Source organism: Ovis canadensis, chromosome 24 (genome assembly GCF_042477335.2).
Source record: "Ovis canadensis isolate MfBH-ARS-UI-01 breed Bighorn chromosome 24, ARS-UI_OviCan_v2, whole genome shotgun sequence".
In the NCBI taxonomy this organism is placed as follows: Eukaryota; Metazoa; Chordata; class Mammalia; order Artiodactyla; family Bovidae; genus Ovis; species Ovis canadensis.
In genome coordinates, this window is record NC_091268.1 from 18,826,304 (window position 1) to 18,849,565 (window position 23,262).

The following is a 23,262-nucleotide window of genomic DNA, read 5'->3' on the forward strand; positions in this document are numbered from 1 at the left end:
TGGGCAGAACGGTATTCAGCTGGGAGCTGGAGTCACTTGTGGTTTAAAGGGCTTTCAAGGAAATCATTACTACGAAAGTCCCATTGGAAGTATCTGGGTCAGCCAGGCAAGGACACAGTTCATCTCCTGCTGCAGGGAACTACACCCATTGCAGAGGTCAGGCCTGGGAACATCTGGGCAGGACACTCCACACTTCCTCGGAATTGTCCCATACTCTCTTGGGCTTCCCTGGTAAGACGGTTAAAGAATCTGCCCGCAATGCAGGAGACCTGGGTTCCATTTCTGGCTCCAGAAGATACCCTGGAGAAGGGATCGGTACCCCATTCCAGCATGCTTGCCTGGAGAATCCTCACGGACAGAGGAACCTGGCGGGCTAGAGTCCACAGGGTCACAAAGTCAGACACGACAGAGCAGCTAACACACACACAGTCTTGGGGAGGAAAGAAAACACTACTAGAGAAATGGTGAGCTGGCTTGTATTGCCCTTGAAGGCTTAGGCCCTTCTGCCCTTCCTGGAAGGGCTCCTCACTCACAGTGGAGAAGAACCAGCCACTCCATCACAGAGCCAAGGACTTGGGAGGTCCCTTGTACCTCAGGTGGCCAGTATCCACTGGAAATCATGAGGTAGCCCCTCTGGTCTCCTTTGGCCTTCAGTCCGGCATGTCCTGGTGGACCATGCTTCAATTCCCTGCTAGCACTCACAGACCTCCTCAACTCGGGGGAGCCGGAGAGGGCCCAGTGGAATAGTAAAATGAGAAGTGAAGACGGGGAGAGGCTTGCGCAACTTGTCTGCCTCTTGCAAAACGTTTGTTTCTCCTTAGAGCTCAAGTTTTTGGCTTTAGACTGGAGAAGGGGGCAGCGGGAGTTGGGGGGAAGTGGTGGAGGAAACAGACCCAGGACATATTCTGCCCGACAGTGTGGGTAGCTCTGTCCTGTGTGCTCATCCCAGTTTTTAATCACAAGCCTGGGGAGGATCTGTTTGTGTTTCATCACAGCTGAAAGACTTGCATGGCAGTGAAATAGTCTGTAGGTGAGGGTGGTAGTAAATATTAGCCCTGCTTCCTTTCCTTGTGAAAAGCAAATGATATTCTGCATGAGGAAGTGCTTTGTAAGCCATCCAGAGCTGTATGACTGGGAACTATTGATCATAATCTATGAAGGCACATGGTTTAAAGGAAAGAGCTCTGGTTTGGCTGTTACAAGATCTTGGTTCACCGACCCACAAGCTGTGTGACGTTGGAGAAGTCTTTCCACTTTTCAGGGCTTAGTTTGGTGGTGTTTTGCGGGATGCTAGGGAGAGGGTCCATTCCTAAAAATGGGGCTAGCCTCTGCCCTACTTAACCTAGAGGGCTGTGATTGTATCAGGAGAGAAAACATGAGGAAGTTCTTTGTGAACCGGAAAGAGACTGCCTGAAATTGGTCCTGTAGATGTCTCAAGGTTGTTACGTCCAAATAAAGATAATTCATTATCAGACTTTGCTGGTGGCACAGTGGATGGGAACCTGCCTGCCAATGAAGGAGACAGGGTTTGATCCCTGGTCCGGGAAGATTCCACCTGCTGCAGAGCAACTAAGCCAGTGCACCACAACTACTGAAGCCTGTATGCTCCAGGGCCCGAGAGCCACGACTAGCGAGCCTTGTGCCGCAACTACTGAAGCCCGCGCACCCTACAGCCAGCAAGCCAAAACCACTGAGCTCATGCGCCTAATGCCTGTGCTCCACACCAAGAAAACCCAAGCACTGCAGTGAAGACCCAACGTGGCCAAAAGAAAAAAAAGAACTTCATTATCTTTTTCCCCCAAACCGCTCCTTTCCCAGGATTTTTAGTTTGGCATGACCACTGCTTAAAGAACATAAAAAGAGCATATTCATTGTCTCCAAACAACCATGACTCAGGCTGATTCAGGAAGCACAAACCAAGGACCACTTCTGTGGAGACTTCCCAAGCTTTGTACCATACTCATACTTAGTAATTGTATCATCTCCTGTTTTTCTATGGTGATCAGCAGTGAGAGAAACCAGGAGCAGGCCTAGGCTATTCTCTCCAGGGAGTCTTTTTTTTCCTTTTTCTGGCTGTGTCTCTAGTTGAGGCATGCGGGTATAGTTGCCCCTAGTTGAGGCATGCGGGTATAGTTGCCCCTAGTTGAGGCATGTGGGTATAGTTGCCCCTAGTTGAGGCATGTGGGTATAGTTGCCCGTAGCATCTGGGATCTTAGTTCCCGGCCAGGGATTGAACCCATGTCCCCTGCATTGGAAGGTGGATTCTTAATCACTGGATCACAGGGAGGTCCCCTCACCAGGGAATCTTGCCAGAGGCTTTCTGTGTTCTGTTCAGGGCCTTTCTTCCCTCCTTTAGTATCCACCCTCACCTACTCCACCACCCTGGGGCACTCTGCTTCATAAGAGGAGATATAGGCTCCCTGACAAATAGCCTTCCTGCTACCCACTAAAACAAGAATACGTACCCACTTTCTGTATGAAGGATCTTTGCTGTTAATCACTATGGGGAAATAGATGGAGGAGGGGGACTAAAATACCAAAAAATGAGGGTTACAAGGCTGACAAAGGTTTCATACTAGTGAGCCCTCATTCCTAACTTACTCTGAGGTGGTAAATGAAAATCTCTTTGGCTCTTGTTCTCAGCTTTTATTCCTGAAAGCTGTACTTCTCTCAACCAGCACCTCCCCTTAGGTTTTGGGATCCCTGTGGGCAAGTAACTGTCAGCATTCTCTCTGGTGTCCCAGTGCTTAGCACAGAGCCTCAGCACATACTGAACACGTACTACATGCCAAGTACAGTAGGAAGGCTTTACACGGATTATCTCACTCTCTCCTCAGATGATCCCTTGAGGTATGACTACTCCCTGGTACTACTATGCCCATTTTAGAGAAAGGAAACAGGCACAGAGAGGTAAAGTACGTTGTCAAAGGACACACCACTGTTAACTGGCAGAGCTGGGATTCGGTCCCAGGCAGTCTGACTCCAGAGCCCACACTTAAAGCGCTATGCTGTGCTGTGCTTAGTCGCTTAGTCGTGTCTGACTCTTTGCAACCCCAAGGACTGTAGCCTGCCAGGCTTCTCTGCTCATGGGAATTCTCCAGACAAGAATACTAGAATGAGTTGCCGCACCCTTCTCCAGGGGATCTTCCCAACCACGGGACTGAACCCAGGTCTCCCCAATTGCAGACGGGATTCTTTACGGTCTGGGCCACCAGGGAAGCCCAAAAGCACTATGCTGGAGACATTTAAATATTTGTTGAATATATCAAACAAACTTATACCCACTTCCCATCCCATATCAATCTTTTCCTGTTTCTCTATAACATCCCTTGCTCACCTCAGTTCTCTGAATTCCCTAGCCCAAACTCCCAAGTATTCCTTGCAGTTTACAGCAGCCTCCTAACTGTTCTTCACTGGACCAGTGGTTTTTAACCTTCTTTCAATCTTAGCGCCTGTGGAGAATTTGACTTATGAAAGCTATGGATATTTCCCCAGATTAATAACCACATACACAAAAATGTCATGTGTAATGGGGGAGGGGCAAGGAGCACAGATCACCTTAAATCCATCCAGGAGCCCTCAGGTTCCCTTTCTATTGTTGGGGGGGGGGGGGGCGGTGGTGGTGGGATTGTGAAAGCGGAAACCCCTCTGCAGGACTAACCAGGCCAGGTTCTTCTTTCTAGACTTATCTCCAGTCATATATCCTAAGTTTAGCTAGCGCGTATAGGGCAAGTATTTTCGCATCTGCTTTTGAAGTTCTTGCTACTTAGAACACTCTTCCCCTCCACTCCAACCTGGCGCAGTTTTCACCAAAGTCTGTTGCCTCTTAGATGCCTTCCCTGACACCGCAATACCCTCAATCTGTCGGAGAAACTCCCTCGCCTGTGTGCCTGTAACATTGTTACCACGTTATCTTAGTGGCTAAGATGCCTCTCGCCTCACTGTGTGCTCCTACAAAGCAGGGATGGTGTGTCAGTCATCACTGTATCCTCGACGTTCTAGAACGCGCGTGGCACCGTGTAGGTACCCACAACGTTTATTAAACTCGTTTTTGGGTAGCTCGGCTCACAGTCCGCGATCGGCAAGTTCACTACAGGTTTGGAGAAGACAAATACGCTTAGCAGAGAGCCGAGCGATCCAAGTCCTTTTCGTGGTGAATCAGCCAGAGGAACAGTGAGCGTGAAGCCTGGCTCTGGGAATACGTTAACCAAGGCAACCGCTTGCGCACACGAGTGAGTAACCCCGGCAAGACCTGAGACTCAGGGTCAAGAGGAAGGAAGCCGCACGGCATGCTGGGATCTGCGGAAGTACGGCCGCATTGCACGCCGGGACTTGTAGTCCGCCCCCCCCCCGCGCGCCCCGGCCAGGCCCCTCAGACCCGTTACATTCGGCTACATTCAACCACGTCTTTACACAGATAAGATGCACTTTTGATCGTCTAGCACAGAATGAAGGATCTTCTTAAGCCAAGTTACCAATTAGCACTTTTTAGAGTAAATACCTTTTCGGAGTCAGCGACCGAGAAAGCGCACTGGGTGCGGATGCGCACGCGCAACGCTCGTAGTTCCCCCCCCCCCCTGCTCGAGTGCCCGCAGCAGGCCCCGCCCCCGGAAACGCCGGCTCCGCGCGCGTGCGTCGTCCTCGTGAGGCCGCCTTGAGCCGGGTGGCGCAGGCGCAGTGTCCCCGGGCCAAGATGGCGGCGCGGCGCTCCGCACGCTGGTTGCTGGTGGCTGTGGGGACCCCCCGGCTGCCGGCGGCTGCGGGGAGAGGGGCCCGGCCGCCCATGGGGGGCGTGGTGGGGGCGTCGCTGGGCCGCAATTTGAGCGTCACCACCTTCCCGCCTTCCCTGGGAGGTCGCGGTCCCGGGGCGCTGCTGACATTGAGACCCGGTGTCAGCTTCACAGGTGAGGGCAGGCTCTAGCGCCCAAGGCCTGGAAAGGAGTGACTTGTTTCGCTCCAGCTACGGGGGTAGCGGGATGGAGTGTGTCTTCTGACCTACTTGCGGAACCGCTCGGGGGAGGTGGGCCGGCAGGAGGCAGAGAGGCCCAGATGGCTGCCCAGAAGCGGTGAAGGAGGAAGAGCTGCGTGGAGCCTCGAGCGGAGGGGACGAAACGCTCCGAGGCCGTGAACCTTCACCTCTCTGGCAACATTTCTGGAGGCCTCTTTCCCGCCACCTAGTGCTCCCGTGCCCAATTCCTTTCTCATCCCTCTACTTCCTAGCCTGTAGCGGCGGGGCAGAGGTAACTGCCATTCGGTGAGCACCGGCTCTTGGGCTCGGTGGGCACTGTGTACCTCATTTCACTTGACGGTGACAGCCCTACAAGGTGGGGATAATGATCCCCATTTTAAAGAATGGGAAACTGAGGTTCTAGCAGAGTTGACCCGCCCAAGGTCATAAAGTTAGATAAGGGAGAGTTGTCCCGAACCTAGAGTTATTCTTTCAGAGCTTAGTCTCTTTCTGCCACACGGTGTAAATTCAAGGGCACACTGTTTTTTAGAGGTCCTTATGTTGGTTGTTGGGCTTCCGTGGTGGCTCAGTGCGGTAGAGATTCTGGCCTGCCAGTGCAGGAGACGCAGGTTCTATCCTTGGGTCGGGGAGATCGCCTGGAGAAGGGAATGGCACCCCACTCCATTATTGATACCTGGGAAATCCTACGGGCAGAGCCTGGCGGGCTACAGTCCTTGGAGTCGGGAAGAGTTGAACACTTTAGGGACTGAGCACTGTGTGTTGGTTATTGCAATAAAAACACAAGCTAATATTTACTAAGCACTTCCTATGTATGAGGCATGGATTGCTTCCATGAGGTAGACGAGTACTATTATTTGGCCAAGCTGGTGGTCTTGTGGGATGTTAGTCCCCCAACCAGGAGTAGAGCTGGGCCCCTTCAGTGAAAGTGAAAACTCCTAACCACTGGACTGCCAGGGAATTCCCACTGTTATTCTGTTTTATAGGTTAAGAAACTGAGTCTTAGATGTTAACCTGTAGAATGTCACAAAACTAAAAAGTGATTGCTCTTTGCCTGCTGCTTCTGTAATTGATGGGGGTGATGTTGAATTAGCATATATTAAGCTTTTTAGCTTAGCCATGGTGGTTTCTTACTCTGTGTGTTTGGGCAATTTCCCTTATAGTGAGATAAGGAAGGAGGAAACATTGAACCACTAATTATGTGCCTGAGTTGTGCTAGATGTTTGTGTCCCCCCTAGAATTTGTGCAAATGCTATTTTATCTATAAACTTACAGAGATGATTAATTAGAGGGTCCTGACAAGGTAATTTACTTAAGATAATGTCCTAATAAGATCCAGTTTTGTAATGCTTACATAAAAGCCAGTCATTATGTATCAGTAATTGTGATTGCCTTGTACAGTGAACACTGGTTCCAGTAGTGTGTGTGTGTGTGTGTGTGTGTGTGTCTGTCTGTCTGTGAGAGAGAGAGAGACCTGGGTGGATTATTTAAATCTTTTGTGTTTCTCATCCTTAATTGAAAATATTTTAATTTACAGGTATTTATTGAGGACTTGTCATATGCCAGGGTCTGTTCTAGGTACTGGGGATACAGCAGAGAACAAAGAGATGGGCTATGATTTTGGTCAGGTGATCCCATTTGTTTATTCTGTTCCTGCTACCTATATTTCCTCACAGTAGTCTGCCCTGGTTTCCTCAGGATTTGGAAATGATGTCATGCTGTATTTCTTAATATGAGCAAAAGTGGTCATTTTTAGGTTTTGCCAACATTTTCTAATATCAAGGTTGTTGTGAATAGCATTTGCCTGCATCTTTATGCTGAAATATAATTCCTTAGACATCTTAAGAGTCAGACATGACTGAGCGAATTCACTTTAGATATCTATGAAGGTAAATTTGTTCATATCACGTACGCACATTTGGGGAACATTTTTTAGTGATTGTGTATGTGTGAAAGGAGACAGACAAGCGCTAAATACTGAGCCTGGCATGGGGTCATTACTGAGGAACTACGCGGTCAGCTGTCCTTTTCCCCAAGTGAGCCCAGTGCCCACAGTGGGCATGTTTTGTGTCAGGTACTGAACATGTGTGAGAGGCAGCGTCCTTCGTGGTGCTCTGTTACCTATCACATCTTAGGGCATCAACTCAGCTCCCAGACATTGGTCTGCGATCTCATCGCAAATCCAGTAGTACAATTAGCTGATGTTAAAACAACACTTTAAATCTGACTTTTTCTCCCAGAGTGGAAGGTAGTTACTTCACAACCACCTTCTCCCAGAGTGGAAGGTTGGCTATTCTTGGAATGACTTGGAGGCTCATCCTGTTCTGGCTTGTTCTGAAATGGTCCAGACATTTATTGGTCATATCTTGGGTAGTGGGGAATATATCTATTAAGTGAACTCTTGCTGCTGCTGCTGCTGCTGCTGCTAAGTCGCGTCAGTCTTGTCCGACTCTGTGCGACCCCAGAGATGGCAGCCCACCAGGCTCCCCTGTCCCTTGGGATTCTCCAGGCAAGAACATTGGAGTGGGTTGCCATTTGCTAATCACTGATGCTTTTGGGATGGTGTCAGAAGCCATCAAACTTCTACTAGTTCAATGTGACTTGTCTTTATATTCAGTTTTACACATTACTGTGTCTTGTTCTTAACCCAAGCCCAAGTTGTCTCCTCATGATGTTGAGCCTGCAGCTTCCAGAACCTTTGCCACTACTGACCTCTGCCTTCTGGATTAAAGGGGGATGAGGGGAAGAGGCAGGGTGGGTCAAGGTAACCCCTCACTCCTGCAGTGAAGCACTCAGACACTAGCTCTGCTGTTTTTTCTCAAATATGACCAAAGAAAGTGGTCCCTGCTTGCTCCCACACTGTCTGCTTTTCATATTTGCAGGAAATCTAGGGTCAGTCAGTGTGGGGGATCCAGAAAATATGGATCTGCTTCCTGCTTCTCATTTGTAATGGCAAACCAGTATTCTTGCCTTGAGAACCCCATGAACAGTATGAAAAGGCAAAAACGTAGGACACTGAAAGATGAACTCCCCAGGTCAGTAGGTGCTCAATATGCTGCTGGAGATCAGTAGAGAAATAACTCCAAAAAGAATGAAGAGATGGAGCCAAAGCAACAACACCACCCAGTTGTGGATGTGACTGGTGATGGAAGTAAAGTCCAATGCTGTAAAGAGCAATGTTGCATAGGAACCCGGAATGTTAGGTCCATAAATCAAGGCAAATTGGAAATGGTCAAAATAGGAGATGGCAAGAGTGAATATCGATATTTTAGGAATCAGCAAACTAAAATGGACTGAAATGGGTGATTTTAACTCAGATGACCATTATATCTACTACGGTGGGCAAGAATCCCTTAGAAGAAATGGAGTAGCCATCATAGTCAAAAAAAGAGTCTGAAATGCAGTTCTTGAATGCAATCTCAAAAACAACAGAAAGATCTCTGTTTGTTTCCAAGGCAAACCATTCAGTATCACAGTAATCCAAGTCTATACCTTGGCCAGTAATGCTGAAGGAGCTGAAGTTGAACGGTTCTATGAAGATCTACAAGACCTTCTAGAACTAACACCCCCAAAAGATTTCCTTTTCATTATAGAGGACTGGAATGCAAAAGTAGGAAGTCAAGAAATACCTGGAGTAACAGGCAAATTTGGGCTTGGAGTACAGAATGAAGCAGGGCAAAGGCTAGTGGAGTTTAGCCAAGAGAACGCAGTAGTCGTAGCAAACACCCTCTTCCAACACACGAGAGACGACTTTACACATGGACATCACCAGATGGTTGATATGAAAATCAGATTGATTATATTCTTGCAGCCAAAGATGGAGAAGCTCTATACAGTCAGCAAAAACAAGACCAGGAGCGACTGTGGCTCAGATCATGAACTTATTGCCAAATTCAGACTTAAATTGAAGAAAGTAGGGAAAAGCACTAGACCTTTCCTGTATGACCTAAGTCAAATCCCTTACAACTATAAAGTGGAAGTGAGAAATAGATTCAAGGGGTTAGATCTGATAGAGTGCCTGAAGAACTATGGACGGAAGTCCATGACATTGTACAGGAGGCAGGGATCAAGACCATCCCCCCAAAAAGAAATACAAAAAGACAAACTGGTTGTCTGAGGAGGCCTTACAAATAGCTGTGAAAAGAAGAGAAGTGAAAAGCAAAGGAGTAAAGGAAAGATATACCCATTTGAATGTAGAGTTCCAAAGAATAGCAAGGAGAGATTTAAGAAAACCTTCAGTGATCAGTGCAAAGAAATAGAGGAAAACCATAGAATGGGAAAGACTAGAGATCTCTTCAAGAAAATTAGAGATACCAAGAGAACATTTCATGCAAAGATGGGCTTAATAAAGGACAGAAATGGTATGGACCTAATAGAAGCAGAAGATACTAAGAAGAGGTGGCAAGAATACACAGAACTATACAAAAAAGATCTTCACGACCAAGATAATCATGATGGTGTGGTCACTCATCTAGAGCCAGACATCCTGGAATGTGAAGTCAAGTGGCCTTAGAAAGCATTGCTACGAACAAAGCTAGTGGAGGTGATGGAATTCCAGTTGAACTATTTCAAGTCCTAAAAGATAATGCTGTGAAAGTGTTGCACTCAATATGCCAGCAAATTTGGGAAACTCAGCAGTGGCCACAGGACTGGAAAAGGTCAGTTTTCATTCCAATCCCAAAGAAAAGCAATGCCAAAGAATGCTCAAACTACTGCACAGTTGCACTCATCTCACATGCTAGTAAAATAATGCTCAAAATTCTCCAAGCCAGGCTTCAGCTGTATGTGAACCGTGAACTTCCAGGTGTTCAAGCTGGTTTTAAAAAAGGCAGAGGAACCAGAGATCAAATTGCCAACATCCATTGGATCATTGAAAAAGTGGGAGAGTTCCAGAGAAACATCTACTTCTGCTTTATTGACTATGCCAAAGCCTTTGACAGTGTGGATCACAACAAACTGTGGAAAATTCTGAAAGAGATGGGAATACCAGACCACCTTAGTTTCCTCCTAAGAAATCTGTATGCAGGTCAGGAAGCAACAGTTAGAACTGGACATGGATCAACAGACTGGTTCCAAATCAGGAAAGGAGTACGTCAAGGCTCTATATTGTCACCCTGCTTATTTAACTTATATGCAGAATATGTCATGAGAAATGCTGGACTGGGTGAAGCACAAGCTGGAATAAAGATTGCCGGGAGAAATATCAGTAACCTCAGGTATGCAGATGACACCACCCTTGTGGCAGAATGTGAAGAACTAAAGAGCCTCTTGATGAAAGTGAAAGAGGAGAGTGAAAAAGTTGGCTTGAAACTCAACATTCAGAAAACGAAGATCATGGCATCTGGTCTCATTACTTCATGGCAAATAGATGGGGAAACAATGGAAACAGTGACAGACTTTATTTTCTTGGGCTCCAAAATCACTGCAGATGGTGACTGCAGCCATGAAATTAAAAGACGCTTGCTCCTTGGAATAAAAGTTATGACCAACCTAGACAGCATATTAAAAAGCAGAGACATTACTGTGCCAGCAGAGGTCCATCTAGTCAAAGCTTTGGTTTTTCCAGTAGTCGTCTATGGATGTGAGAGTTGAACTATAAAGAAAGCTGAGTGCCGAAGAATTGATGCTTTTGAGCTGTGGTGTTGGAGAAGACTCTTGAGAGTCCCTTGGACTGCAAGAAGATCCAACCAGTCCATTCTGAAGGAGATCAGCCCTGGGATTTCTTTGGAAGGAGTGATACTGAAATGCCAGTACTTTGGCCACCTGATGCAAAGAGCTGACTCATTTGATAAGACCCTGATGCTGGGAAAGATTGAAGGCCGGAAGAGAAGGGGACGACAGAGGATAAGATAGTTGGATGGCGTCACCAACTCAATGGATATGAGTTTGAGGAAACTCTGAAAGTTGGGGATGGACAGGGAGGCCTGGTGTGCTGCAGTCCATGGGGCCGCAAAGAGTCGGACATGACTGAACAACTGAACTGAACTGACTGTTTCCTACTTGTTCTCATGTCTGATTATCCTTAATCTCGGCACCCTTCCTGGATACGCTCAATACCCTTGGCTGTCTTTTGTGCCTAGATAGATTTTAAGTAGTTTCCTAGTCCTGGTTAATGGTTTGAGAGTTCTTTTTCATGCATATCTGATCAAGTCTCTGTTTAAGACTTGCAGTAGCTCCCTGTTGTCCTCAGGATAAAATCCAGCTTTAGCATCACTGAGTTGATGGATGTGAGTTTGAGGAAATTTGGGGAGATAGTGAAGGATAGGGAAGACTGGTGTGCTGCAGTCCATGGGGGTCACAAAAAGTCGGACACGATTTAGCTACTGAACAACAGCAACAACTAACATACTCAGAGGCCCTTCTGTTTATTCCCAGCACCTGTCATTGTCATCATCATCTCTAACCACCCCTTTACCCTACCCCGCCTCCATACACACTTACTTGAGTCTCTAGTTATGTCATAGCACCTACAGCTGAACAAGGACTTTCTCCCTCCAAACCAAAGGTGATCATATGATGTAACTGCCAAGGGAGCACTTTTGAAAGCGAATGAGAATGCTATTGCAAACAACGCCAGGACTGCAAGCGAAAATCTGGATGGATTCCAACCCTCCTTAGCCAAATTAATTTCTGCAGCTCAACAGCAGCTGCCTTAGAAGACCTTCACTGAAACTTCTGAGACTGGGTTGTGCTGGTTTTCAGCTGCAGGTGATTCTGCCCTCCAGGGGGCAACTGGCAGTGTCTGGAGTTTTAGTTACCTGTTTGAGAGCGGGAGGTGCTCCTGATAACTAGGTAGCTGGGGATCCTGCTAACACATCCTCCAGTAAGCACATAGGTATGTTAGGATATAAATAAATACACAGGCTGCAATAGGAAAGTACCAGAGAATAAGTGGCTTAAAAAGACAGATTACTTTTTTCACAGTTCTGAAGGCTGTAGTCTGAGACTTGTTAGGGTCCTCTTTAAAGATCCCCATTTCCAAATACAGTCATGTTCTGAGGCACGAGGGTTAAGACTTCAGCATATGAATTTGGGCAGGGGACACAATTCAGCCCTTAACAGCCCCCCTACCCCCCAGCAGGGAATCGGATCCTCCCGTCTTCAGCAGTGTGGGGGTTGAGAGGCCCTGGTTAGGGGATACTGCTTTATGTTCTCACTCTGCGTTCCTGTGCATTAACATCCCTTCTCACACTGCTTCCCACATGCCCTTGCTGGGTTGGAAGCTCCTTGAGGGCACTGGTTTTGAGTCTTTTGCTCAGTCTGTGTCCTCAGTGCCTAGCCCAGTGTTGAGATCATGAATGAATACAAGCTCCTGGAGGGCAAGACCTTTGGCATGATTTGCTGCTGTCTGCTGCAAGGAGCCCAGTGCCTGGCAGGCATGTTTGCTGAATGAATTTGGTGAATCTCTCTGGCAGGGGAAACTTTGACTAAAAAACCTGATCTGCCTCCTGGTCTTCATTCTTTTTCTTGGCCCCTCCCTCCCCTCCGCCTTAACTTGGCCTGTTCCGCACCCCCCAGCCTCACCTTCCCCATCTTCAGCTGTCACAGGATGGGTTGGGGGTTAGGAGGCAGCTTGTAGAGCGGCTCCCCCACCTTCGCTTGGTGACAGGTTGGTAGAGTAGAGGGAGGTTGAGTAGCTGTGTCCCATCAGCCGCCTCCCTGCTGCTGATGCAAGAGGCCTGAAAGGAAGGCAGGGCGTGGAGGCGGGGTTGCCATGTGCTCTGACGTGCTCTGGGGTCAACACAGGTTCTGGCACAGGGTTGTTTAACCTTGTGCGTCTGTATATATGTATTGTTTCTAGGGGAGGGGTCAGTGCTTTTATCAGATGCTCTCAGAGATGTGTGACGCTGAAGACCAAGAACCATTTCTTTAGCCCAGCAGTTCTCCACAGTGTGCAGCAGAATCGTCCCTTGGAGGGCTTGTTAGACATGGCTTGTTGGACCCTATGTCCAGAGTTTTGGATTCAGGTTTGGGTGGCGCCTGAAAAATGTACATTTCCAGGAGGCCAATGATGCTGCTGGTTCAGGGACCACACTCTGAAAACCACCCCATAAGCAGATGTTCAGGGTTGCACGGTGGCGGGAGAGAACCTGGGGAGCTGCTGAGCTTTAAGTGAGATGAGGTCTCTGCCAGCACCTGGGATATGGTAAGTGGTCTGCCGGCTGTGTAACAGGAGAGTGAAGTTGATTTTCAGTCATCCCCAGGTGCAGCCCCCATCTCTAGAGAGGTAATGAGGCTGCAGCCCTCGTGTAGTCCAGCAGGACTAGCCACACCCCGCACTCTGATTTTTGTATTTTCCATATACTCTGGGTTTAGCTGTTTTTGGTTTTGTTTTTGGCTACGCCGGGTCTCCGTTGCTGCACACAGGCTTCTTGCAGTGGCTTCTCCTTGTGGAGCACAGACCCTAGAGCATGTGGGCTCAGTAGTTGTGGCTCACGGGCTTAGTTGCCCCACAGTGTGTGGGATCTTCCCGGACCAGGTATCAAGCCCATGTCCCGTGCGTTGGTAGGTGGATTCTTACCCACTGGACCACCAGGGAAATCCCTTTAGCCATTTCTGAGGTGCAGTGAGTTTGGTCTCCAGAAGGCTTGGAGGAGAACAGGCTCCAAAAGCCATGACCTACCTCTGCTCCTTCATAGGTGTGGCCTGGCTGGTCACTTAACTCGCAGTTTCCATTTGTTGAATACGTTCCCAGAGTGATTTTCTTTCCTTTTTTCTTTTTCAGGAGTGAAACGGTACCCTTTTGTTTGTACTGCCTCCTTCCACACGAGCACCCATTTGGCTAAAGAAGATTATTACCAGATATTAGGAGTGCCCCGGAGCGCCAGCCAGAAGGAGATCAAGAAAGCCTATTACCAGGTCTGTGTGGAAGCCAGATTTTAGAGGCGAGACAGTAGAAAGGATGGTGTGAATCTAGGGTGACCTTGAGCCGTGCAGTGCATGTGCCTATACGTGTGGGTTGTATGCAGCCGACAACGTGGGCTGACAAAGCTGGCTTTGTTGGAGCATGTTCCTCAATGCCTGAGGCCACGCTGGTTAATGCTTCAGGAAACGCAGACTCAGAACCAGAGATTTTCTTTTAATCTTTTTCCATTGCTGTTTTTGTATTTAAGTCTATTCTTCTGAATCTACCGAGTCTTCTGAATCGGTAGATGTGGTGGTCTAAGTTTTAAGTACTCATTCTTTGCATTCAGATAAAAGTTTATGAATTTAGAATTATTATTTTTTTTAAACTCAAAAAGTGTGAAACTCCCGTTATCATATCCCAGAATGTGTTGGGCTGATTGGTGAAGTGGCCTGTGAGTTATCTCAACCTGTGGTTTCCAGACTTTTGCTCTGATCAGCACAATAAAAATTTTAAAAAAAATAAAGAGCAAGGGTGCCAATGTAGAATGCTATCTTTTTTATGTTGCCTAATACAGATGTTAGAAATAATTGGGTGCAATCTGTTAATATCATTTGTTGGAAGAAAGAGCACCTTAATACCATAAAACATAGGGAAGCTATAATGTCAGAATAAAGAAGATTAGTTTAATAAGGTTCAGAAAAGGCAGTGGCATCCCACTCCAGTACTCTTGCCTGGAAAATCCCATGGACGGAAAAGCCTGGTAGGCTGCAGTCCATGGCGTCGTGAACAGTCGGACATGACTGAGCGACTTCACGTTCACTTTTCACTTTCACGCATTGGAGAAGGAAATGGCAACCCACTCCAGTGTTCTTGCCTGGAGAATCCCAGGGACGGGGGAGCTGCCATCTCTGGGATCGCACAGAGTCGGACACACTACAGAGTCGGACACGACTGAAGTGACTTAGCAGCAGCAGTTTAATAAGGTTAATGAATACTATTTAAATTTTAAAAGTTACATGGAGTTCCCTGGTGGTCTGGCGGCTGGGATTCCAAGCTTTCACTGCTGTGGCCTGGGTTCAATCCCTGCTCGGGGATCTGAGATCCTACAAGTTGTGCACAGTGTGGCCAGAAAGAAGAGAAGTTTTTAAAATTACTTTTATGTAAATTTGCTATGAGTCTTGATTTTTTTTTTCTTTCTTTCTTTTTTAAATTTTTTTGGTGGGGAAATAAATACTTTGGCTAAGCCTAATATTTGTGAATCAAGGACTGATCAAGACCAGACCTAACAGCTTATGGCTTGAGTAGCTATTCTCTCCTCTCTCTTTCTCTTTTTTTTAATGGGTAGAACTCACTGGTCTTTAGTTTATTCAAAGCGTTGTATAAGCATCACTGCGATCAATTTGAGAACATTTTCAGCACCTCGAAAAGAAACCTCACGCCATAAGCCCTTGTTCCCCATTCTCCTCTTTCTCCTGCCTTTGAAATCACTAACCTACCTCCTGTCTTTAGGGATTTGCCTATTCTGGACACTTCATAGAAATGAAATAGAAATGAAAAGTAATATGTAGACTTTTGTGACTTTTTTTTTAACTTCAGAATAATATTTACCAGGTTCATCCATGCTGTAACAGGTAGCAGTACTTAATTCCTTTTAATGGTCAAATATTCCGTTGCATGGGTATATTACATTTTATTTATCTGTTCATCAGTTGATGGATATTGATTCTCCACACCCTCTCAAACATTTATTTGTAGACTTTTTGATGATGGCCATGCTGACCAGTGTGTCATACCTTATTGTAGTTTTTTTTATTTGTTTTTAAAGCCAGAACATTTATTGTGCGACTCATCTTTGAAATCCTTAAGATGAACTGGATGCTACAACAGCTGCTCCCTTGGGTTTAGGTGCAATCCTTCACAGAACCCATGCCTGAATCTGGGGTATACAATTTTTAGGTGCCTCATTCGACCAGACCTGGTGGCATTTGGTCTTTTATCTTTAGCATTCCAATTATACTTTCTCTTCGCTTGGCAGGGTAGCCATACTTGGCGCAAGTCGACTTCTGAAGGTGGTAGGCCTTAGAGGCCCAGCGGCGGCACAGCGTGTGCGTCTTACTCCGTCGCTTTCCAAACGATGACCTTCCCTTGGTCATCTTGCTTCTGCTGCCGAGAACAAAGCCCTTATTGTAGTTTTGATTTGCGTTTCTGTAATAATTAGCCACGTTGAGCATCTTTGCATGTGCCCTTTGGCCATCTGTTTGTCTTCTTTGGAGAAATGTTTGTTTGGATCTTCTGCCCATTTTTTGATTGGATTTTTGTTTTTTCTTTCTAATATTGAGCTAGCTATATGAGCTGTTTGTATATTTTGGGAATTAATCTCTTTCCCCCATTCTGTAGGTTGTCTTTTCATTTTGTTTAGCTTCCTTTGCTGTGTAAAAGCTTTTAGTATAATTTGGTCCCATTAATGTATTTTGTTGTTATTTCCATTACTCTGGGATATGGATCCAATATGATATTGCTGTGATTTATGTCAAAAGTGTTCTACTTATGTTTTCCTCTAGGAGTTTTATAGTATCCAGTCTTATATTTAGGTCTTTAATCTATTTTGAGTTTATTTTTGTATATGGTGTTAGAGGGAGAAGGAAATGGCAACCCATTCCAGTATTCTTGCCTGGAGGATTCCATGGACAGAGGAGCCTGGCGGGCTGTAGTTCATGAGGTTGCAAAGAGTCGGACATGGCTGAGCGACTATCACTCATGCTGTTACAGAGGGTTCTTTTTATTTTATTCTTTTATATATAGCTGTCCAGTTTTCCCAGCACCACTTATTGAAGAGACTGTCTTTTCTCCATTGTATAGTCTTGCCTCCTTTGTTGTATGTTAATTGACCATTGGTGTGTGGACTTGTTTCTGGTGCCAGACTGTTTTAGACTAGCTGCACCATTCTGGATTTTCACCCATAGTGTGTGAGGGTTCTGATTTTTCTGCATCCTCGCCAATACTTACCTTTTTTTTTTTTAACAATTGATTATTGGTTTATTAAAAAGGTTGTAACAGGCATCGGCAGTGGTGATTTCCACCTTGACTCCTGGCTCAATGCTCATGGAAGTGATCTGCTTGACAATTTCAGAAGGGCTGTGCAGGTCAATGAGTCGCTTGTGGATCCTCATCTGGAATCGATCCCAAGTCTTAGAACCTTCACTGCAAGGAGTTTTTCTTGTAGTTATTCTCAGAGTCTTGGTGGGTATCTGAACAGGTCCTTTCACTTTGAGATTCTTTTCCTTCGCGCCTCTGATCAGGTCAGCACACACCTTCTCCAGAGACTTCACGTTGTGGCTGGTGAGGGTGATCCTAATCCGGTGAATGGCCACCACTGGCTCCACAGGAGTCGTGCCGGTATCTTTAAAGGCTATGGTGCGGCGCGGCTTCCTGACTGCCTTGTTCCTCGGCGAGAGTGTACAGCGGTGAGTCAGGAGCAGGAGCAGGTGGCACTGAGCTCCACTGCAGAGGCGACTGTGTCTTCCTCAAAGAGCCTGTCTTTTTGATTCAAGCCACCTTAGCAGGTGTGAAGTGATAACTACTGTGGTTTTGATTAGCTTTTCCATCTTGGGAGAGTAAATAGCTTGTCTCTCCTTTTGAGCTGGAAGGTAAGGTACCTGGTGCAAAGGCAGGTGAAGATTGGCGAGATGGAGACTGGGACCAACTTATTGGGGCATGTGAGGCCCTTAGCACGTACTAGAGATTTCGTTTAAGAGAGAGTAGAAACCATCCAAGTTTTGGGGTGTGAAAATTAAAAAATTGGGTAAAGTTGTGTAATTTGAAACTGAAAATTTAGAAAGTAGGCTTTATGGAGCAATTGCTGGGGTTGGACCTTGATAAAAACTTTTCATGTTTACATCATTTAATCCCCAAGGCAGAAGACTTGGCTAGGTTATGACATGCTGCCGAGGCCACACAGCCAATCAGTGGCATTTAGGAGACTAAAATGCAGGTCTTTCTGAGTGCAAAGGGCCGTTCTTTGATCTCACAAGCTCATCAGCATTTCTTACCTTGGCCTGGAACCAGCCTCGCGACCCACCGTGATCTACTTTCTTGCCTTGAGAGCTCCCTTCGGGCCGAGCCTCTGCCGTGCTTCCATCACATGCTGGTGTGAGGGCCAGCATCTTGGGTGCAGAGTGAGCAGCCAGCTGCGGGCAGGGATGGGGCCGGCCGTCCCCACAGTTCCTTTCAGCTTCAGGACTCTGAGCCCTCCTTGCCCTCGCACCAGGGAAACCCAGACTGGGAAGGCGTCAGTAAGCTGCAGCAGACAGTCAGCGCCTGCACAGGTGTCGCAGAGCACTGCTCAGTGTGGCCAGGAGGAAACCTTTGTGTTAGAGCTACTCAGCTCTCCAGTGTACCCAGGACAGCCAAGTTAGGTTTGTGTTTGGATTTTTAATATTTTAATCTGTTGTTCTGAATTCAGAAAGTACAGAGGAGTGTGCAGTGAGAAGACCTCTCTTACCCATCCATCCCCTCCCCGCTGTAGCAATCCGCATTTCCAGCTTAGTGTCTGCTCTTCCAAAACTAATTTATACAGCAGATATATCTACTTATCTATCCAGTCATTTCCCTCTTTTTACACAGATGGTAGTCTAATCAGATTTACTCTTTGGCATCTCTCACAAAGGACCCCAAGTTCTTAAGAATTGTTATTTCTGTTGAGAGATTTGTTGCAGTTGAAAAACATATACACATCTCAGAGTTGAAGAGATAGTTTTCTTTCTTTCCCTTTCCCAAAACTCACTTTGCTGTTTTGTAATAAACTTTTGATCAGAATTGAAAACTGAACACAGTTCATGGAGTGTATGTTCTTAATTCTGGCTGTGTGTGTTTTGCTTTTAGTTTGTGTTTATTGAGGTGTAGTTGACATTAGTATCAGGTGTACAATATAATGATTCAGCATTTGTATACACTATGAAATGATCATCCTCATAAGTCTAGTTAGAGATGATTTAGTCTTAAATCTTGTTTTAAGAATTGCTGTCAGTTGTGAAGTCTGACAACTGCTGCAAAGGAGGTGAGCTGTGACTGGTGTCTGGGGTTCAGTTTTAGTGATCATCTTGTGTCCATACTAATTGACCATTTCCTCCCTTAGCTTGCCAAGAAATATCACCCAGACACGAATAAGGATGATCCCAAAGCCAAGGAGAAGTTCTCCCAGCTGGCAGAGGCCTATGAGGTAACGCGGCCCCCCAGTGTGTGCAGTCCCTGTCATTCGGCTGTGTGCGTGGGTCAGAGCGTGCTGCACTGGAAACCTGATGCGTGAGAAGGTTCAGTGGGAAGGCCGTGTCCCCCTCCAGACCACCTTGTTGAAGAGGGAAAAAAAAAAATTTGTAGGTCCAAAATGCTCACATGAGATCTCACTAGGGATCTCAACAAAGAACAGAACCCAGTAATCTGTATTCCCAGTCCCAGTCACTGGGACTTTAGCTGGGTCTGGGACCTTCTTGTCAGATTAACCAGTCCCTTGCCTGTTTGGTGACCTCCCCCTCGGAGGGCTGGTGGGATGGTGGATGTTGTAAAAGCAGAAACCACCACTGCCCTGGAGGAGTGTCGAATGTCATCTGAGAGCAGAGGGTGTGAAACAGCAGCTGAATAAGGGCAGAGTTACATGAGTGTGGACCTCCTTCTCAGACTCAGCCGTGCTGAAGGGGTTGGGGGTGTGTAGGGTGTCGTATATCTGCTGTGTGTGTGTGTCCATGCACATGTGTGTGCATCCCCCGCCCTGCCCCTGACCGTTTGAGGGTAAGTCACAGATGTGTTCTGTCTCTTCCTAAGTGCTTCTGTGTGTGTTCTCTAAGGGCAGGCTGTTCACATAGCCGCGGTACAGTTGACAGGATCAAGACGTTTAATGTCGATAGGCCGCCACCACCGTCTGTACTTGGTGTCCGTGCCCTGGGCCCCAGGAGCCTCGGGGGCACTAACTGCCGGGCTTTTCTCGGCAGGTCCTGAGCGATGAAGTGAAAAGGAAGCAGTACGACACCTACGGCTCCGCTGGCTTTGACCCCGGGGCCGGCAGCTCTGGGCAGAGCTACTGGAAAGGAGGTCCCACAGTTGACCCAGAGGAGCTCTTCAGGAAGATCTTTGGGGAGTTCTCATCCTCCTCTTTTGGTGATTTCCAGAGTGTGTTCAATCAGCCTCAGGAGGTAAGCCCCTCATTTTGAAGAATTGTTCAAATTTCAACTGGATTTTTTACCAATTTCTCTTTCTCAAAGAAAAAAGATAAAGTAGCTTAAATGGGGTGATTGGGAGGCAGCCATCTTTGTAGCAGGTAGTTCCAGTATTTGAAAAACCATTAATAATGTGTACATTCAGTTCTCCTGTATTCTTACAGTTGCTTAATCAGGGCAGCCCCGTGGCTCTGAGAGTCCATAGTTAGAGTAGTTAATTTATGTAGAGCCCGTCTCATTATTCTAGGAGACTCGGTCCATAGGGAGGCACTGCCAGTCCTGCTTCTTCCATGTTTATGTCTTGTTTCAGGCATTATCAGAAGAGAACCCAAGGGTGGGGGGAAGCGTTTTACAATGTAAGTTATGATTGTGGATCATTTGAACTGTTAGGACCACGTGCTAATATTATTTGTGAACATTTTCAGCTTGTTGAAAAGCCCATTTTCCTTCACACAACAGGTATCTGTTGAAAATCGTGAGGAGTAGAGCAGAATCAGTTGAGTCCCATCTGTTCTTGACTTGACAGAGTACAAGTTATAAAGTAAAAAGTGGCTAGGGGAACAGATGAATTGGTGGAGCCATGAATAAGATTTTTAGGACAGTGAAAATACTTTGCATGATTCTATGAGGAAGCTGTGTGTTATTATACACTTGTTCAGACCCATAGAATAGCCAGCACCAGGAGTGAACCCTAATGTAAACTGTGGGCTCTGGTCATGCTGTGTCAATGTAGGTTCATCCTTGATTAAAAAAAAATGTATCATTCTGGTGAGTGATGTTGATTACATGGTAGGCAGGCTGTGCACGTGTGGGGGCAAAGGTATAAGAGAAATCTCTACCTCCCTCTCAGTTTTTTAAACTTAAAACTGCTTTAAAAAATAGAGTCTTTAAAAGAAGCAGAAACTGTAAGCTCTCAGCCAGCGCTCTCCCTTACTTTCAGAGCAGTAACAGTGGCCCCTTGATTTCTCTAGTACATCATGGAGTTGACGTTCAATCAAGCTGCCAAGGGCGTCAACAAGGAGTTCACCGTGAACATCACTGACACCTGTGAGCGGTGTGATGGCAAAGGGAACGAGCCGGGCACCAAAGTTCAGCACTGCCACTACTGCGGTGGCTCCGGCATGGTGAGCCTGGTGGGCCCGCCTCCCCCTGGGGCTCCTGTCTCTGCCGCCTCCCTGTGCTTCCCCACCATTCCTCTTCTCTGTGTGCCAGTGTACCTAGGGCTTTGAGAGCTCTTTAATAGGTGGGACTCTGTGATCTAGAACCTTCCACATTGTCCCAGGAGTGCTCTGTACAGAAGGAGCAAGGAAATTCTGCTGTCTCCTCTGAAAATACGTTTTGGAGTATGTTGGTAATTTAAAATTGGGGGAGGGGAACTTAAATTTTGCTTGAAGTATAATCTTTTTTCCTTTTTCTTTTTGGTAAGTTTTAGATATAATTGAAACTTGTAAGACTAGTATAAATAACCACTCCCTTATTCCTTTTACCAAGCCTCAACAGTTGTTAACATTTTATCCCATTTGGTTTGTCATTTATAGTGTATATTTTCTAAGAGCAAGAACGGTCTTTTATGTAACTACAGTATGTTCTCAAAATCAAGAAACTTAATGTCCAAACAATTCTGTTATCTTTACTTACTCAGAGTTTTTCATCTGTCCTTATCATGTTCTTTTGACCCCAGATTCAGGGTGCCAGTCTAGGACCTTGCATAGTGTCTGGTTGTCATAGCTTTAGTCTCCTTTAATCAGTAACGATTTCTCAGTCTTTCTTTCATGACCTTGACATTTTTTAGAATTGCAGACCAGCTGCTTTGTAGGATGTCCCTCAGTTGGGTCATCTGATATTTCGTCATGATAAGATTCAGATCATGCATTTTTTGGCAGAAACAGCATGGAGATACAGTGCCCTTTGCATGGATCACATCAGGAGTCATGAGGTGTCAGTTTGTCCCATTAGCGATGATAATTATATTTGATCCCTGTCAGTTAAGGAACTGTCCACCGGGTTTGTTCATTATAAAGTTAATATTTTTTCCTTTGAAATTAACAAGGAATTTGTGACTTACTTTGACACTATATAAATGTCCTGTCCCATCAAACTTATAGCCAGTACTTACAGCATCCATTAATCAGTCTTGCTTAAATCAGTTATTACTGTGACTTGAAAAATGATGATTTTTCTGATTCCAATGTCCCTTCTGTTTTTTGTTTTTTTTTTTTTAAATTTATTTATTTGGCTGTGCTGAGTTTTAGTTGCAACATGTGGAATCTAGTTCCCTGACCAGGGATTGATCCTGTGCCCCTCCATTGGGAGCACAGAGTCTTAGCCGCTGGACCACCAGAGAAATCCCCTTTCTCCATTTATTAGTTGGCATTCTACTGAAAGGAGGCGCTTTCTTTCCTTCTCCGTGCATTTATTCTTCATGTGTGTCAGTGTGAACTCAGGGACTCTTATTTCATTCAGCGAGCCATCACTGCTACCCTGACGCGCAGGCGGCCGCTGGCTGTGCTGGTGGACGTCTCTTCTGGCTGAAAGGAGGCGCTTTCTTTCCTTCTCCGCGCATTTAGTCTTCATGTGTGTCAGTGTGAACTCAGGGACTCTTATTCCATTCAGCGAGCCATCACTGCTACCCTGACGCGCAGGCGGCCCCTGGCTGCGCTGGTGGACGTCTCTTCTGGCTGCTCCTGTGTCCTTCTGGCGTGTCCCATCGCTCTTTTTGGCTCTTCTTCAATCTGTGTCGCAGCGTCTGTACACTTGCCTAGCCACATCCTGGAACCAGCCATTTCTCCAGGGAGTCCTGATTGCTTTCAGCTGTCTAGTAGGATTTAGGAACCAAGATCTGCGCTCTCGGTGTACTCACTGTATCTGGAGTGTCACTGCTTCTAGGTCCTCTCAGCTGACTGAGACAGGAAATAAGTGTGTGTATGTGAGTGTGTATGAGCACACATTCCTGGGTCAGGAAGATCCCCTGGAGGAGGGCATGGCAGTCTGCTCCAGTATTCTTGCCTGGAGAATCCCCATGGACAGAGGAGCCTGGCGGGCTACAGTCCATGGGGTCGCCGAATCAGCCATGACTGAAGCGACTTAGCACACGCACATGTGCACTTGTAGACATATGTTCGATACCTGTCTGTCTTTCCGTATTTTTCATGTGATAGAGTATATATATATATGCATACATGTGTACACTGACGCATCCATTTAACAAACCAGTGAGTTCAAACTGATAGTTCCACTTT

The 23,262-nt window shown here is 46.4% G+C and overlaps 2 protein-coding genes and 1 pseudogene across 3 annotated transcripts in view; 1 reads left to right on the plus strand and 2 right to left on the minus strand.

Annotated features, from left to right (window-relative positions):
* The first annotated feature begins 4,591 nt into the window (after positions 1-4,591).
* DNAJA3 (DnaJ heat shock protein family (Hsp40) member A3) overlaps positions 4,592-23,262 on the plus strand; it is a 31,098-nt gene continuing 12,427 nt past the window's right edge. The window contains exons 1-5 of one of the 2 annotated variants that reach the window (XM_069569543.1): positions 4,592-4,904; positions 13,692-13,825; positions 18,949-19,032; positions 19,799-19,999; positions 20,995-21,147. In XM_069569543.1, coding sequence (XP_069425644.1) covers positions 4,694-4,904; positions 13,692-13,825; positions 18,949-19,032; positions 19,799-19,999; positions 20,995-21,147 — 783 coding nt within the window. In that variant the 5' untranslated portion in view covers positions 4,592-4,693. The remainder of the gene's footprint in view (positions 4,905-13,691; positions 13,826-18,948; positions 19,033-19,798; positions 20,000-20,994; positions 21,148-23,262) is intronic. The other variant, XM_069569541.1, reaches the window with a different exon arrangement.
* On the minus strand, positions 15,644-15,967 carry LOC138429354 (large ribosomal subunit protein eL37 pseudogene; annotated as a pseudogene).
* Positions 16,832-17,977, minus strand: LOC138429666 (small ribosomal subunit protein uS10-like). Its single transcript, XM_069571429.1, has 2 exons — positions 17,864-17,977; positions 16,832-17,251 (listed from the first exon to the last, which is right to left on the minus strand). Exons 1-2 carry the CDS (start codon positions 17,975-17,977, stop codon positions 16,832-16,834), a joined length of 534 nt encoding a protein of 177 aa, XP_069427530.1.

Coding starts and splice junctions, on each gene's coding strand:
- LOC138429666 (XM_069571429.1), bottom strand. CDS start 17,977: ATGCTGGCCCTCACACCAGCATGTGATGGAAGCACGGCAGAGGCTCGG. Junction 17,252..17,863: donor GAGGCTGGTTCCAGGCCAAG/GTAAGAAATGCT, acceptor CCGAGGAACAAG/GCAGTCAGGAAGCCGCGCCG.